This window comes from Rutidosis leptorrhynchoides, chromosome 2 (genome assembly GCF_046630445.1).
Source record: "Rutidosis leptorrhynchoides isolate AG116_Rl617_1_P2 chromosome 2, CSIRO_AGI_Rlap_v1, whole genome shotgun sequence".
NCBI classification, from domain to species: domain Eukaryota; kingdom Viridiplantae; phylum Streptophyta; class Magnoliopsida; order Asterales; family Asteraceae; genus Rutidosis; species Rutidosis leptorrhynchoides.
The window spans coordinates 19,649,226-19,667,994 of NC_092334.1; the positions used below are offsets into that span (position 1 = coordinate 19,649,226).

The window sequence follows — 18,769 nt, forward strand, 5'->3', positions numbered from 1 at the left end:
TAGGTCTTTGCTGATTGTAAGTATTATTGGATACTTGTTGATTGCTAGGACCTTGTTGGTTGTTGTATGGAATATTTCGGTTATAATTCTGGTTTTGATTGTAAATCGGTCTTGGCGGTTGATAATTATTCTGATAATTATTTCCAGGCCTTTGGTTTATGTATGAAGTATTCTCTCTTTGTTCCATTGTTAATTCAATACTGAGACAATCTTTTGTCAAATGTGGTCCTCCACACTGCTCACAACTAATTCGTATTGAGTGAATATCCTTAGTCATCTTTTCCATTCGTCTTTCCACAGCATCTATCTTTGCGGAAATGGAATCTAAGTCATGGCTAGAATCGGCTCTAGCTGCTTTAGATGATCTAATGATATCTTTTTCTTGGTGCCACTCATGTGAGTGGGAAGCAGTGTTATCAATAATTTTGTAAGCATCAGTTTCGGTTTTCTTCATAATAGAACCACCAGCTGCTATATCTATGTCTTTTCTTGTAGTGATGTCGCATCCTTGGTAGAATATTTGTACTATTTGACAGGTGTCTAAACCATGTTGCGGACATCCTCTTAATAACTTTCCATATCTTGTCCATGCCTCATATAAAGTTTCATTTGGTTTCTGTGTGAACGTAACAATTTCTGCTTGAAGTCTTACGGCTTTAGATGCAGGGAAGAATTGTTTAAGAAATTTGTCAACTAAAACATCCCATGTATCAATCGCCCCTTCAGGTAACGATTCCAACCAATCTTTGGCTTCTCCCTTTAAAGTCCAGGGAAATAACATGAGATATATCTGTTCATCCTCCACTTCTCGGATTTTAAATAGTGTGCAGATCCTATTAAAGGTACGTAGATGTTCATTTGGATCTTCCTTCGGCGCACCACTAAATTGACATTGATTAGTCACCATGTGTAGAATTTGTCCTTTGATTTCATAATCTGGCGCATTAATGTCTGGATGAGTAATTGCGTGACCTTGGCCAGTGCGTTTAGCTCTCATTCGGTCTTCCATACTTAAAGGTTCCAGATTCTCCATAATTGAATTTGTTGAATCGGAATCACTAGAGGATTCTGATTTAATGGTTCGTTCCTCAACAATCTCTGTTTGAATGATTGGTGGTTCCGGGGGAAAGTTTAGTGGTTCAGGATCTACGAACTGTTCCTGAATATTCTCCGGATTCTCAATTGTGAGGTCGGGTTCAAAAAATGGATTATCGGAAATTTGAACTGAAGTACTTGGTCGACTAGATGACGATTCTAAAGAAAAATCAACGGCGGTTATATTTGCTAAATATCTTGATCTAGTTACAGGTGGTGAACGTACAAAAGGTGGTGAACGTCTTGCTCGGTGCATTCACTGAATATCCTATTAGTTTTAAAAAGGAAAGAAAAATTATAATAAGTTATCCAATTAATAGACTTTTCTGATTTTGCCCACGTTTCGAATAGCCAAAAGATGCAGCAGAGGGGCAGGATTCGTTTGGTCTCAATATAATTGAGGACTGTTTGGCTCCAATAACCCGGTCCACGTACAAATCCAACTATTACTACGAACCAGAAAATTTTGATGTCTATCAATTTAACCACTTAAAATAAATTTTCGTAATTTTAAAAAATTTAGATAAGAAGTAGAATAAAAATCTATGTCCTAAAACTAGAATAGCGAGAAATAAGAAAGAAAAAGAGTTCGTCGGAAAAAGGTTGAAAAAGAAAAATGGTTGAAAAATAAAAGATGACGGAAAAATAAAAGAAACTTATAAAAACTTAAAAATACTTGACTAACCTAACCTTATTACTACAACTAACTTAAAATTATAATCGCAAATTGAGATTACTAATTGGAATGATAATTGATACATAGTAAAAGGTGTCTAAAAATATTAAAGCTTACAGGAAAAACTAAATCCCAAATGGAATTAACTTAAAAAGAAACTAAAACTTAAAAAGGCGTCGCAAAATTCTAAAGTACCTAAATCTTAGTCTAAAGAAAAAGCACTTAAGGAATTCTACGGCAAAGACTAAAAATCTAGGAGTAAAAATAACTATGGCAAAAACTAAGTTTAAAACTAAATATGAGCTAAAAATACAAATATTACGCTAAAATGATTAAAAAGGGACAAAATATAAAAATATACAAAAAGTTGTAAAAATTACAATTTTTATAAAAATATTATTTTTATATTATTTATTTAATAAAACTACTAATTTTACAATTTAATTAAACTAATTTAACTAAAATATAAATTAAATAAAACTTAAATTAAAAATAAACTTAATTATAATAATAATAATAATAATAATTAGGGTTAATAATAATAATAATTAATAATAATCCGTAATAAATGCAGGATTAGGGCTTCCTGTTCGTGTCAGGTCCCCTCCGCGAGTTGCGGTATTCAAGGCACCAAACCCCGCGAGTCGCGGGGTTCAGAATTTCAACTGACAGGTTTAATATTCGACGCGTTTTTATTTATTTATTTATTTATTTATTTTTATGTTTTCTAATTTTCTGTTTTTATATAAATAAAAGATATTTAAATAAAACTTATATTTTTATAAACTAAAATAAAAATAAAGAAACTTATAAAACTTTTAACAAACTCTTAAAAAAATATATAAATTTTTGTTTTTCTTTTTATATTTTCGAATATTTAAAACGTACTTTTATAAAAACGAATTTTAATAAAAGTAAAATAAATTTTTTTTTTTTTTTTTTGTAGCGTTGCGCTTCCGGCTTTTAAGAGAGTCCCCGGCAGCGGCGCCAAAAATACTTGACTCGGTAGCGGAGTGGTATAAAATACTATTAATTTTTACAAGGAAATACTATTAAATACGATACAATTTTCCACAAGATATTTATTTATTTAGAGAACGGATATACTTAAACCTTGCTACAACGCTTATAGGCAGTGTACCTAATCGTACAGTAGTGTAGTTTTTAGTAAGTCCGGTTCGTTCCACAGGGAATCTTTTTTAAACAAAGCTCAACGCTATATTAGTTTACTTTTATAAAAATACAAACATATATATAAGTAATATTATTATTATAAAGGGGTTTTTTTACCGTTTAATGACCGGTTTGTCGATTTTAAAACTTTAGTCGCAGTTAAAACCAAATGTAAAATATTAAAAATAAATACAAGACTTAAATTAAAGCATAAAGTAAATAACGATAATGAAATTGCGAATAATAAAAGTGCGATAAAATAAACTTGCGATAATTAAAAAGTACAATAATTAAAAGTGCAATAAAATAACAATAAAAATGCGATAATTAGAAGTGCAATTAAATATAAAATAAAGGAAATAAAATTAAAATTCTTATTTAAACTTCCGTAATCATGATGTTTGACGTGTTGATTTTAGTTTTATGCCCATGGGTTAATTGTCCTTTGTCCTGGATTATTTAATATGTCCGTCTGGTTTTTGTCCATAACAGTCCATCAGTCATAAATATAAAGTGCGAGTGTCCTCGTCAAATTATTCTTATACCCGAAGTTAAATATTCCAACTAATTGGGGATTTAAACTGTAACAAGATTTTAATACTTTGTTTAATAATTACACCAGGTTGTCGACTGAGTGTAACCCAAGGTTTTAATATTTTGTTATCAATTATACCAAGTGTCCTTTGTACATAATTTCACCACTGTTTTAATTATTCTAGTGGCTATTAATCCATTCCAGTGTCCGGTTAAATGAACGATTATTCGTACATATAAATACCCCGCCCATCATGTCCGATTGAGTGTATATGGTAATTTATAGGGATGTCCAATTGTAAATCTTTATATTAACATTAACAAACTATCATTTAGTTAAACAAATATAAAGCCCATTAATAGCTCATAGTCTAATTTCCACAAGTGTCGTTCTTTTGTCCAAACCCCAATTATGGTACAAAGCCCAATTACCCAATTTTAGTAATTAGCCCAACATCATGATTACTTCGTTTTAAATAAGCATAATAATAACTTAGCTACGAGACATTAATGTAAAAAGGTTGAACATAACTTACAATGATTAAAAATAGCGTAGCGTTACACGGACAGAATTTCGACTTACACCCTTACAACATTCGCTAACATACCCTTATTATTAGAATTATAATTAAAATTAAAATATAAATTATAAATATATATATATATTTTACGTATGAGGAGAAGAAGAAAAAGATGATGATTTGCGATCAGAATTCGGTTGCTTTTATAGGAAAATTCGACTTTTGGGGCTCCGCGACTCGCGGCATTTTTGCCTTCAAACTCCGCGAGTCGCGGAGAATGAAATTACAGCTCAGTCCCTTTGGAGTCTTTCTTGCCGACGATTTTTATTATTTATTATAATATATAAATAATTATAAGAATTATTTAAATATTATATTATATTTATGTGCATAGTTGACTTGTAATTTTTAGTCCGTTGCGTCGAGCGTTGAGAGTTGACTCTGGTTCCGATTCCGAATTTTCGAACGTCCTTGCGTACAATTTAATATCTTGTACTTTGCGTTTTGAATCTTGTACTCTTGTAGTTTCGAGACGTTTCCTATCAATAATTGGAACCTCTTTGATTGTCTTTTGTACTTTTGAGCTTTTTGGTCGTTTGCGTCTTCAATTCGTTGAATCTGTCTTTTGTCTTCACCTTTTATTATTTAAACGAATATCACTTGTAAATAGAACAATTGCAACTAAAAGCTTGTCTTTCTTGAGGAATAATGCTATGAAATATATGTTCGTTTTTAGCATTATCAGGTACACTGCCTATAAGTGTTGTAGCAAGGTTTAGGTATATCCATTCTATAAATAATATAATAACTTGTGTAAAATTGTATCGTATTTAATAGTATTTCCTAGTAAAAATAAATCTATTTTATATACACCTCTACGCACATCATGCGGCGACGTGTTTTTCTTAGGATTATGAATGATATTCTAAGCTACTCAGCAAATCCATTGCCGTATTATTTTAGATGGTTTCATCGAAGACAAGATACACGTGGTAAGTGGAGTATTAGCCCACATTTGAAGATGACAGCCGCGCTACGTCAGCTAGCATACGGTTATACACCGGATGCGTTGGATGAGTATCTTCAAATGCCTGAACGAGTTGCTCGGGAATCTCTACACAACTTTTGTAGGTGTATCATTGATTTGTATGCTAACGTGTACCTAAGAGAGCCTAATTTGCATGACATTCACCGTTTGTATGAAGGTCATGAAAGGATTCATGGTTTTCCGGGCATGTTGGGTAGTATAGATTGTATGCACTGGGCATGGGCAAAATGTCCAGTTGCGTGGAGAGGACAGTATATGCGAGGTGATCACAGTCACCCAACTATTATGCTTGAAGCGGTTGCCTCGTATGATAATTGGATTTGGCATGCGTATTTTGGTGTAGCGGGTTCAAACAACGATATTAATGTGCTAAACACTAGTGATTTGTTCAACTCAATGCTTAATGAGGAAATGCCTGACGTTCCTTATCAAATAAACGGGGTTCATTATAGCAGGGGGTATTATTTAGCTGACGGTATTTACCCAACTTGGGCGGCATTTGTTAAGGGATTTTCAAGTGCCGTTGACGAAAAACGTACTTACTTTACAAAGAAACAAACGAGCGCTCGCAAAGATGTTGAAAGAACGTTTGGGATCCTATAAGGCCGTTGGCATATTCTTCAACAACCCGCACGAGCTTACGAGGTGAATATAATGAGACAACTAATGTACACATGCATCGTGATACACAACATCATTATCGAAGACAATGGATACAACCTTGCTGAGAATGATTGGGTAGTTAAGCCCGTCCAACATATACAACGTACGTGAATCGATAGGTGCGACGCTCGTGCAAGAAGAACGAGGGAGTTACGTGATAGAGAAGTGCATGAAGGCATACGATCTGATTTGGTTGAACATTTGTGGGATCTTCGTGACGACTTATGAATTTTATTACGTATTAGTTTATTTTATGAATTTTAATAAATGTAATAGTTTATTTTATGAATTTTAATTAATGTAATAGTTTATTTTATGAATTTTAATCAATTATTTTGTTTTTATATTAAATTAGTTAAATATAATATTTAAATATCAATTTTAAAAATAAAAAATAAAAAATGGACACTGAAATTGACACTGAAATCGACACTGTGGACACCTCCACCTTACACACTGTCAGTCAATTTCAGTGTCAAAAATGGACACCGAAATTGACACTGAAAAATAGGGACACTCTTATTTTTCCTTGACCAAAAACAAAAAGCAACAACAATAATACTGTAAGACCCGAATAATTATCTTACTTACTTGTGTATTATGGTGTTCAAGGGTGTGGGTTTTATTGTATATAAATTAAAATGCAAAAGAAACTGTTTCAGTAGGATCGCGCGCCGCGCGGGTTTGGGGCGCGCCGCGCCATTTGGCGCTGACAGAATCCTTTGTTTTAATTGGTTTAAATGAAGGGTATTTGGGTAATTTCACTTGGGGCCGGATTTGTGAGCCATATTAGCTGGTTTGGATCAATTTTGGATCATTTTCACATCCATTCATTACTCCCAACTATCTAGAGAGAGAGAGAGAGAGAGATTCTAGAGAGAGATTTGGGGTTTTGGAGAAGAAGGAGGCCGTTTGGATCAAAAGCTCGGGTTCTAAAGTTGTTCCTCTCTTTGTTGGCTACTCGGTGATACTATTGGTAAGCTCAAACTCCGAATTTCATCTATTTGATTTGATATTCAAGTTAGGGTTTGAGTTAGTTTGATGAAAAACCCTTTTAGATGATGAAATGGGTTTAGTGATGCTAGTAATTGGGTTTATTGTTAATTGTTGGTGGATTTTGGGTTGGTGAACTAATTGGCCATGTTTAGGACTTGAAATTGAGTTTAATCACTTAAGTTAGTGATTATGGGAGTATTGAAACCCATTTAAGGTTATTTGGTTGACTAATTGTGACTTTGGGTCAAATTAGGGTTTGGTGGTGATTATGACCCATTTGGCGATTTAATGAGGTTTATAAACTTAAAATGGATTAAGTTGAAGTATAAAACCAAGTTAAAAGTGTTTTGGTGTCAAAACTTGTAAATGGTGAGATTTTGACCTTATGGGTCAAAATTAGGGTTTAAGTGTCAAAATGGGCATGACACGTGTTTAACACTTGAGTTCGGGTTTAATTGGCGTATTAGGACCATTCTCACTTGTGTTAGTGATTATTGGTTAGTTTTGGGCATGGTTTGTGCTTGGAAGTGCATTTGGGTCGAAATTGCACTAAGTGACGAATTGGGTTGATTTGTAAATCCACTCTAAGTGTATTGTTGTAATTGTGATAATGGAATAGGTACTTTCCATTGGCGAGTTGCGGATTACTTGGAAGCATTCTTCAAGACTTCAAGGTGAGTGATAATATCCTATGTGCATATGTATGTGTAGGATGGGTGCGGGTCGGGTGAAGTGATTCTCGGCTATAGAGCTCACTTCACATGTAGGTGGACTTGATGGACTTTTGCATGAGTCCAATTGGCACGGTTGTGCGTTTTGATTGACCATCTTTGGCGAAGTACGCGTTCGCGTGTACATTATCACACGTGGTTGTGATGTGGTTGATATAACCCCAATGGCGAAGGGTATAATATTGAGAAGTGAATCGCGTGTGTATTCGGATTCACGATGACGCGTGTGGTTTCGGTCATCTTATTGTATTGTGGAAATGAATCTCGTGTAGTTCGGATTCATGGTGACTCGTGTAGTTCGGTCATCTTATTGAGGTAGTAATCTCGTGTGGTTTCAGATTACTAAGGCTCGTGTAGTTCGGCCAACCTCGATGTTGTGAAGATAGTAATCTCGTGTGGTTTCGGATTACTAAGGCTCGTGTAGTTCAGCCAATCTTCATTATGGTATTTGGTTCTCGGTATTGGGTTAAGGTGTTAACCTTGTTCGTTTATATTGTTATATATTAATGTATTGTTGTGTTGTAGCTAACCCTCCGGGTGTAGCTATTTCGCGTTGTTCACATCGTCGTTGGTGAACTTATATTGTTGTTGTATCTTTAGCTCGTTGCTTAGAGATCGTACGGTATGCTTAGTGTAGTGCCTTATATATGGATGCCTCGGTATGCGGTATTTGTTATTTTGTGGCGTGTCCATTTTATACATATATATGTATGTAGTATATTATCATTCACTAAGCGTTAGCTTACCCTCTCGTTGTTGACTCTTTTTATAGATTGCATGCGGATGGTGGCTCGGGTAAGCGCGAGGATTAGAGGACTTGCATAGTTTGCGTAGAAGGCTTGCTTTTGGATTTATTAGGATTGGGTAGCGTATCCCCAATCGCCATGCTCGGCTTTGTTTTGTATTAAAAGTCGTATGGTCGAAAATTGTATTTTGATACTTAAAGGGTAATTTGGGTCGATGTGGGCCCCGCTTCATAAATGTAGTGACCCGAACTTTTCCATGTTTATATATATTAATTGAGATTGATATTTACATGATTAAATGTTTCCAACATGTTAAGCAATCAAACTTGTTAAGACTTGATTAATTGAAATAGGTTTCATGTAGACAATTGACCACCCAAGTTGACCGGTGATTCACGAACGTTAAAACTTGTAAAAACTATATGATGACATATATATGGTTATATATATAGTTAACATGATATTATGATAAGTAAACATATCATTAAGTATATTAACAATGAACTACATATGTAAAAACAAGACTACTAACTTAATGATTTTGAAACGAGACATATATGTAACGATTATCGTTGTAACGACATTTAATGTATATATATCATATTAAGAGATATTCGTACATCATAATATCATGATAATATAATAATTTAAAATCTCTTTTGATATTATAAACATTGGGTTAACAACATTTAACAAGATCGTTAACCTAAAGGTTTCAAAACAACATTTACATGTAACGACTAACGATGACTTAACGACTCAGTTAAAATGTATATACATGTAGTGTTTTAATATGTATTCATACACTTTTGAAAGACTTCAAGACACTTATCAAAATACTTCTACTTAACAAAAATGCTTACAATTACATCCTCGTTCAGTTTCATCAACAATTCTACTCGTATGCACCCGTATTCGTACTCGTACAATACACAGCTTTTAGATGTATGTACTATTGGTATATACACTCCAATGATCAGCTCTTAGCAGCCCATGTGAGTCACCTAACACATGTGGGAACGATCATTTGGCAACTAGCATGAAATATCTCATAAAATTACAAAAATATGAGTAATCATTCATGACTTATTTACATGAAAACAAAATTACATATCCTTTATATCTAATCCATACACCAACGACCAAAAACACCTACAAACACTTTCATTCTTCAGTTTTCTTCATCTAATTGATCTCTCTCAAGTTCTATCTTCAAGTTCTAAGTGTTCTTCATAAATTCCAAAAGTTCTAGTTTCATAAAATCAAGAATACTTTCAAGTTTGCTAGCTCACTTCCAATCTTGTAAGGTGATCATCCAACCTCGAGAAATCTTTGTTTCTTACAGTAGGTTATCATTCTAATACAAGGTAATAATCATATTCAAACTTTGGTTCAATTTCTATAACTATAACAATCTTATTTCAAGTGATGATCTTACTTGAACTTGTTTTCGTGTCATGATTTTGCTTCAAGAACTTCGAGCCATCCAAGGATCCATTGAAGCTAGATCCATTTTTCTATTTTCCAGTAGGTTTATCCAAGGAACTTAAGGTAGTAATGATGTTCATAACATCATTCGATTCATACATATAAAGCTATCTTATTCGAAGGTTTAAACTTGTAATCACTAGAACATAGTTTAGTTAATTCTAAACTTGTTCGCAAACAAAAGTTAATCCTTCTAACTTGACTTTTAAAATCAACTAAACACATGTTCTATATCTATATGATATGCTAACTTAATGATTTAAAACCTGGAAACACGAAAAACACCGTAAAACCGGATTTACGCCGTCGTAGTAACACCGCGGGCTGTTTTGGGTTAGTTAATTAAAAACTATGATAAACTTTGATTTAAAAGTTGTTATTCTGAGAAAATGATTTTTATTATGAACATGAAACTATATCCAAAAATTATGGTTAAACTCAAAGTGGAAGTATGATTTCTAAAATGGTCATCTAGACGTCGTTCTTTCGACTGAAATGACTACCTTTACAAAAACGACTTGTAACTTATTTTTCCGACTATAAACCTATACTTTTCTGTTTAGATTCATAAAATAGAGTTCAATATGAAACCATAGCAATTTGATTCACTCAAAACGGATTTAAAATGAAGAAGTTATGGGTAAAACAAGATTGGATAATTTTTCTCATTTTAGCTACGTGAAAATTGGTAACAAATCTATTCCAACCATAACTTAATCAACTTGTATTGTATATTATGTAATCTTGAGATACCATAGACACGTATACAATGTTTCGACCTATCATGTCGACACATCTATATATATTTCGGAACAACCATAGACACTCTATATGTGAATGTTGGAGTTAGCTATACAGGGTTGAGGTTGATTCCAAAATATATATAGTTTGAGTTGTGATCAATACTGAGATACGTATACACTGGGTCGTGGATTGATTCAAGATAATATTTATCGATTTATTTCTGTACATCTAATTGTGGACAACTAGTTGTAGGTTACTAACGAGGACAGCTGACTTAATAAACTTAAAACATCAAAATATATTAAAAGTGTTGTAAATATATTTTGAACATACTTTGATATATATGTATATATTGTTATAGGTTCGTGAATCAACCAGTGGCCAAGTCTTACTTCCCGACGAAGTAAAAATCTGTGAAAGTGAGTTATAGTCCCACTTTTAAAATCTAATATTTTTGGGATGAGAATACATGCAGGTTTTATAAATGATTTACAAAATAGACACAAGTACGTGAAACTACATTCTATGGTTGAATTATCGAAATTGAATATGCCCCTTTTTATTAAGTCTGGTAATCTAAGAATTAGGGAACAGACACCCTAATTGACGCGAATCCTAAAGATAGATCTATCGGGCCTAACAAGCCCCATCCAAAGTACCGGATGCTTTAGTACTTCGAAATTTATATCATATCCGAAGGGTGTCCCGGAATGATGGGGATATTCTTATATATGCATCTTGTTAATGTCGATTATCAGGTGTTCACCATATGAATGATTTTTATCTCTATGTATGGGATGTGTATTGAAATATGAAATCTTGTGGTCTATTATTATGACTTGATATACATAGGTTAAACCTATAACTCACCAACATTTTTGTTGACGTTTTAAGCATGTTTATTCTCAGGTGATTATTAAGAGCTTCCGCTATCGCATACTTAAATAAGGACGAGATTTGGAGTCCATGCTTGTATGATATTGTGTAAAAACTGCATTCAAGAAACTTATTTTGTTGTAACATATTTGTATGGTAAACCATTATGTAATGGTCGTGTGTAAACAGGATATTTTAGATTATCATTATTTGATAATCTACGTAAAGCTTTTTAAAACCTTTATCTATGAAATAAAGGTTATGGTTTGTTTTAAAAATGAATGCAGTCTTTGAAAAACGTCTCATATAGAGGTCAAAACCTCGCAACGAAATCAATTAATATGGAACGTTTTTAATCAATAAGAACGGGACATTTCAGTTGGTATCCGAGCGTTGGTCTTAGAGAACCAGAATTTTGCATTAGTGTGTCTTATCGAGTTTGTTAGGATGCATTAGTGAGTCTGGACTTCGACCGTGTTTACTTGAAAAATGATTGCTTAACAAATTTTGTTGGAAACTATATATTTTTAACATGTGAATATTATGTGATATATTAATCTCTTAACGCGTTTGATATTATGTGATAGATGTCTACCTCTAGAACAAGTCCCATTGACTCACCTAATAATAATGAAGAGTCAAATGTAAATTGGAATGATTCGTGGACTGATTCACAAGTTCCCGAAGAGGAACCGGAAGAAGAGTCGGAACTGGAAGAAGAATCGGAACCGGAAGAAGAATCGGAACCGGATGAAGAAATAGAACCGGTGGGGGAAATAATAAAACGGTTAAGTAAAAGAAAATCCTCAACCAACCGACCAAGGTTAATTATGGTCAATGGTGTTTCCGCCAAGGAAGCAAAATATTGGGAGGATTACCAGTTCTCCGATGAATCGGATTCCGACGAGAATTCCGATGATGTTATAGAAATTACCCCAACTGAATTTAAAAAGGCAAAAGAAAATAATAAGGGAAAGGGCATAAAAATAGAGAAATCTAATTCCAACCCCGATGAACTTTATATGTATCGTCAACCCCCGAAGTCCTTAAGTTGTAACAATGACCCGGGAACCTCTAAACCACCAGGTTTTTCTAAACCAATGTGGAAAATTACGGCTCGTATTAGGGGAACATCATATATCCCTAGAAACTTGGCAAAACGAACCAAAACCGAAGAAGAAGAAACGAGCGAGTTGGAATAAGATAGTTGTATTCGTGTGGTGTAATATATGTAATATAGTGTGCTTATGCTTTATGATATATGTAAAAATTGCTTGTATTAATAAGTATTTTTTTTATGAATCTAACTCTTGTCTATTTTACAGTTTAAAAACACAAAATGGATAGACAACCCAATATTTTAAGAGACCTACCCGGAGACATGATTGATGAAATCTTGTCTAGAGTCGGTCAGAATTCCTCGGCACAACTATTTAAGGCGAGATCAGTTTGTAAGACATTCGAAGAACGTTCCAAGAATGTCTTGGTTTATAAGAGACTTTCGTTTGAAAGATGGGGGATATCACATTGGGAAACCCATAAGTTACGATGTGTTTACTTTGACGCATATATTGCGGGGAACCCAAATGCTATTTTACGGAACGGGTTAAGAAATTATTTTGACTCAATATATCCGAATATTGGACTTCGTGATTTAGAAAAAGCGGCTAACATGCAACATAAAGAAGCATGTTATGCTTACGGATTAGTAATGTTCGCTTCTCACCAAAGTGAGAACAAGAACATCGGGCTACAACTATTAAACAAAACGTTTCCACAAGTGACGGAGTCGGTAATTGGGGTAAGAAATGAGGTTTTTAGATTGTTACGGGACTGTTGGACATTACGTAACCCTCATCCTTTTGACGACGTTACAACACGCTGTCTTATCAACGGCCATAACGGTTATGTTCCACAAGACCAAGGATGGGAAGTAATCCTAGTAAAACCAGAATGCATGACTTGTTTCTGGACGTATGAATTACGTGTCTTTATTGCCTTTGCTGAACGACTTGTGTACTAGCTAGAATTATCTTCACAACTATCTTGTATCAAAGTTATTGTGTGCTATATTTCATGCTTTATGTAAAATAAGCGGTATTGTAAGTTTGTAAAATATTGTATAAAAGTTTGAACGCGAAATATTATTATAATCAGTTTTTCATATAGAATTGTAGTAGTTGAATTGTATATTAGCTACTAAGTATGAACTTAACGGGTAGGTACTACCCGAATTTAAACTTATAAAACGCTAATATGAAGAAAAAGCTTTTATAAATGAGTTCATATTATGCTACGAAATACTATTAACTACTCTTAATATTCTGTATGATTAACTTGTTCCATTTGACTATTTTGAAGGAAATGGCACCGACTACTCGACACACCGTGAATATGAATGAAGAGGAATTCCGTACTTTTCTAGCTTCAAACATAGCCGCAGTACAGGCTGCGCTACATACCAACAATAACCTTGGATCTAGCAGTACAGGAAATCGTGTAGGATGCACCTACAAAGAATTCACTGCCTGCAAACCTTTGGAATTTGATGGAACCGAAGGACCGATCGGATTGAAACGGTAGACCGAGAAGGTCGAATCGGTGTTTGCCATAAGTAAGTGTACTGAAGAGGACAAAGTGAAGTACGCTACGCATACCTTCACAGGTTCTGCGTTAACATGGTGGAATACCTATCTAGAGCAAGTGGGACAAGACGATGCGTACGCACTACCGTGGTCAGCATTCAAGCACTTGATGAACGAGAAGTACCGTCCCAGAACCGAGGTCAATAAGCTCAAGACAGAACTTAGAGGGTTACGAACCCAAGGATTTGATATTACCACGTACGAAAGACGATTCACAGAATTGTGCCTATTGTGTCCGGGAGCATTTGAAGATGAGGAAGAGAAGATCGACGCGTTTGTGAAAGGATTACCGGAAAGAATCCAAGAAGATATAAGTTCACACGAGCCCGCCTCCATACAACAGGCATGTAGAATGGCTCACAAACTAGTGAACCAGATTGAAGAAAGAATTAAAGAACAGACTGCTGAAGAGGCCAATGTGAAGCAAGTCAAAAGAAAGTGGGAGGAAAATGGTGATAAGAATCACCAATACAACAACAACACCAATCGCAACAATTATCCCAACAATCGCAACATCAATCGCAACTACAACAAATGGCCCAACAACAACAACAACAACAACAACAACAACAACTACTACAACAATCATCCCAACAACAATAATAACCGCAACAACAACAACAACAACAACAATCAGAAGCAGCTATGCCAAAGGTGTGAAAAGTATCACTCGGGGTTCTGCACCAAATTTTGCAACAAGTGTAAAAGAAATGGTCATAGCGCGGCGAAGTGTGAGGTCTACGGACCAGGGTTTAATAGAACGAAAGGAACAAATGGTGTCGGAACGAGTAATGGCGGAGCAAGTAGTGTCGGAGCAAGCTATGCCAATGTAGTTTGTTATAAATGTGGAAAATCGGGCCACATTATTAGAAATTGCCCGAACCAGGAGAACACGAATGGACAAGGCCGCGGAAGAGTTTTCAATATTAATGCGGCAGAGGCACAGGAAGACCCGGAGCTTGTTACGGGTACGTTTCTTATTGACAATAAATCTGCTTACGTTTTATTTGATTCGGTGCGGATAGAAGCTATATGAGTAGAGATTTTTGTGCTAAATTAAGTTGCCCATTGACGCCTTTGGATAGTAAATTTTTACTCGAATTAGCAAATGGTAAATTAATTTCAGCAGATAATATATGTCGGAATCGAGAAATTAAACTGGTTAGCGAAACATTTAAGATTGATTTAATACCAGTAGAGTTAGGGAGTTTTGATGTGATAATCGGTATGGACTGGTTGAAAGAAGTGAAAGCAGAGATCGTTTGTTACAAAAATGCAATTTGCATTATACGAGAAAAAGGAAAACCCTTAATGGTGTACGGAGAAAAGGGCAACACGAAGCTACATCTTATTAGTAATTTGAAGGCACAAAAACTAATAAGAAAAGGTTGCTATGCTGTTCTAGCACACGTCGAGAAAGTACAAACTGAAGTAAAGAGCATCAATGATGTTCCCATTGCAAAAGAATTTCCCGATGTATTTCCGAAAGAATTACTGGGATTACCCCCACATCGATCCGTTGAATTTCAAATAGATCTTGTACCAGGAGCTGCACCAATAGCTCGTGCTCCTTACAGACTCGCACCCAGTGAGATGAAAGAACTGCAAAGCCAATTACAAGAACTTTTAGAGCGTGGTTTCATTCGACCAAGCACATCACCGTGGGGAGCTCCTGTTTTGTTTGTCAAGAAGAAAGATGGTACATTCAGGTTGTGTATCGACTACCGAGAGTTGAACAAACTTACCATCAAGAACCGCTACCCACTACCGAGAATCGATGACTTATTTGATCAACTACAAGGCTAGTCTGTTTATTCAAAGATTGACTTACGTTCCGGGTATCATCAAATGCGGGTGAAAGAAGATGATATTCCAAAGACTGCTTTCAGAACACGTTACGGTCATTACGAGTTTATGGTCATGCCGTTTGGTTTAACTAATGCACCAGCTGTGTTCATGGACCTTATGAACCGAGTGTGTGGACCATACCTTGACAAGTTTGTCATTGTTTTCATTGATGACATACTTATTTACTCAAAGAATGACCAAGAACACGGTGAACATTTGAGAAAGGTGTTAGAAGTATTGAGGAAGGAAGAATTGTACGCTAAGTTTTCAAAGTGTGCATTTTGGTTGGAAGAAGTTCAATTCCTCGGTCACATAGTGAACAAAGAAGGTATTAAGGTGGATCCGGCAAAGATAGAAACTATTGAAATGTGGGAAACCCCGAAAACTCCGAAACACATACGCCAGTTTTTAGGACTAGCTGGTTACTACAGAAGGTTCATCCAAGACTTTTCCAGAATAGCAAAACCCTTGACTGCATTAACGCATAAAGGGAAGAAATTTGAATGGAATGATGAACAAGAGAAAGCGTTTCAGTTATTGAAGAAAAAGCTAACTACGGCACCTATATTGTCATTGCCTGAAGGGAATGATGATTTTGTGATTTATTGTGACGCATCAAAGCAAGGTCTCGGTTGTGTATTAATGCAACGAACGAAGGTGATTGCTTATGCGTCTAGACAATTGAAGATTCACGAACAAAATTATACGACACATGATTTGGAATTAGGCGCAGTTGTTTTTGCATTAAAGACTTGGAGGCACTACTTATATGGGGTCAAAAGTATTATATATACCGACCACAAAAGTCTTCAACACATATTTAATCAGAAACAACTGAATATGAGGCAGCGTAGGTGGATTGAATTATTGAATGATTACGACTTTGAGATTCGTTACCACCCGGGGAAGGCAAATGTGGTAGCCGATGCCTTGAGCAGGAAGGACAGAGAACCCATTCGAGTAAAATCTATGAATATCATGATTCATAATAACATTACTACTCAAATAAAGGAGGCACAACAAGGAGTTTTAAAAGAGGGAAATTTAAAGGATGAAATACCCAAAGGATCGGAGAAGCATCTTAATATTCGGGAAGACGGAACCCGGTATAGGGCTGAAAGGATTTGGGTACCAAAATTTGGAGATATGAGAGAAATGGTACTTAGAGAAGCTCATAAAACCAGATACTCAATACATCCTGGAACGGGGAAGATGTACAAGGATCTCAAGAAACATTTTTGGTGGCCGGGTATGAAAGCCGATGTTGCTAAATATGTAGGAGAATGTTTGACGTGTTCTAAGGTCAAAGCTGAGCATCAGAAACCATCAGGTCTACTTCAACAACCCGAAATCCCGGAATGGAAATGGGAAAACATTACCATGGATTTCATCACTAAATTGCCAAGGACTGCAAGTGGTTTTGATACTATTTGGGTAATAGTTGATCGTCTCACCAAATCAGCACACTTCCTGCCAATAAGAGAAGATGACAAGATGGAGAAGTTAGCACGACTGTATTTGAAGGAAGTCGTCTCCAGACATGGAATACCAATCTCTATTATCTCTGATAGGGATGGCAGATTTATTTCAAGATTCTGGCAGACATTACAGCAAGCATTAGGAACTCGCCTAGACATGAGTACTGCCTATCATCCACAAACTGATGGGCAGAGTGAAAGGACGATACAAATGCTTGAAAACATGCTACGAGCATGTGTTATTGATTTCGGAAACAGTTGGGATAGACATCTACCGTTAGCAGAATTTTCCTACAACAACAGCTACCATTCAAGCATTGAGATGGCGCCGTTTGAAGCACTTTATGGTAGAAAGTGTAGGTCTCTGATTTGTTGGAGTGAAGTGGGGGATAGACAGATTACGGGTCCGGAGATTATACAAGAAACTACCGAGAAGATCATCCAAATTCAACAACGGTTGAAAACCGCCCAAAGTCGACAAAAGAGCTACGCTGACATTAAAAGAAAAGATATAGAATTTGAAATTGGAGAGATGGTCATGCTTAAAGTTGCACCTTGGAAAGGCGTTGTTCGATTTGGTAAACGAGGGAAATTAAATCCAAGGTATATTGGACCATTCAAGATTATTGATCGTGTCGGACCAGTAGCTTACCGACTTGAGTTACCTCAACAACTCGCGGCTGTACATAACACTTTCCACGTCTCAAATTTGAAGAAATGTTTTGCTAAAGAAGATCTCACTATTCCGTTAGATGAAATCCAAATCAACGAAAAACTTCAATTCATCGAAAAACCCGTCGAAATAATGGATCGTGAGGTTAAAAGACTTAAGCAAAACAAGATACCAATTGTTAAGGTTCGATGGAATGCTCGTAGAGGACCCAAGTTCACCTGGGAGCGTGAAGATCAGATGAAGAAGAAATACCCGCATCTATTTCCCGAAGATTCGTCAACACCTTCAACAGCTTAAAATTTCGGGACGAAATTTATTTAACGGGTAGGTACTGTAGTGACCCGAACTTTTCCATGTTTATATATATTAATTGAGATTGATATTTACATGATTAAATGTTTCCAACATGTTAAGCAATCAAACTTGTTAAGACTTGATTAATTGAAATAGGTTTCATGTAGACAATTGACCACCCAAGTTGACCGGTGATTCACGAACGTTAAAACTTGTAAAAACTATATGATGACATATATATGGTTATATATATAGTTAACATGATATTATGATAAGTAAACATATCATTAAGTATATTAACAATGAACTACATATGTAAAAACAAGACTACTAACTTAATGATTTTGAAACGAGACATATATGTAACGATTATCGTTGTAACGACATTTAATGTATATATATCATATTAAGAGATATTCGTACATCATAATATCATGATAATATAATAATTTAAAATCTCTTTTGATATTATAAACATTGGGTTAACAACATTTAACAAGATCGTTAACCTAAAGGTTTCAAAACAACATTTACATGCAA

The 18,769-nt window shown here is 35.2% G+C and overlaps 1 protein-coding gene across 1 annotated transcript; it reads left to right on the forward strand.

Moving 5' to 3' along the window:
* Positions 1-4,912: 4,912 nt before the first annotated feature.
* On the forward strand, positions 4,913-5,650 carry LOC139887679 (uncharacterized). Its single transcript, XM_071870746.1, has one exon. It carries the CDS (start codon positions 4,913-4,915, stop codon positions 5,648-5,650), a length of 738 nt encoding a protein of 245 aa, XP_071726847.1.
* Positions 5,651-18,769: the final 13,119 nt, after the last annotated feature.

Excerpts from the sequence above, each read along its gene's own strand:
- LOC139887679 (XM_071870746.1), top strand. The coding sequence starts at position 4,913 with ATGAATGATATTCTAAGCTACTCAGCAAATCCATTGCCGTATTATTTT.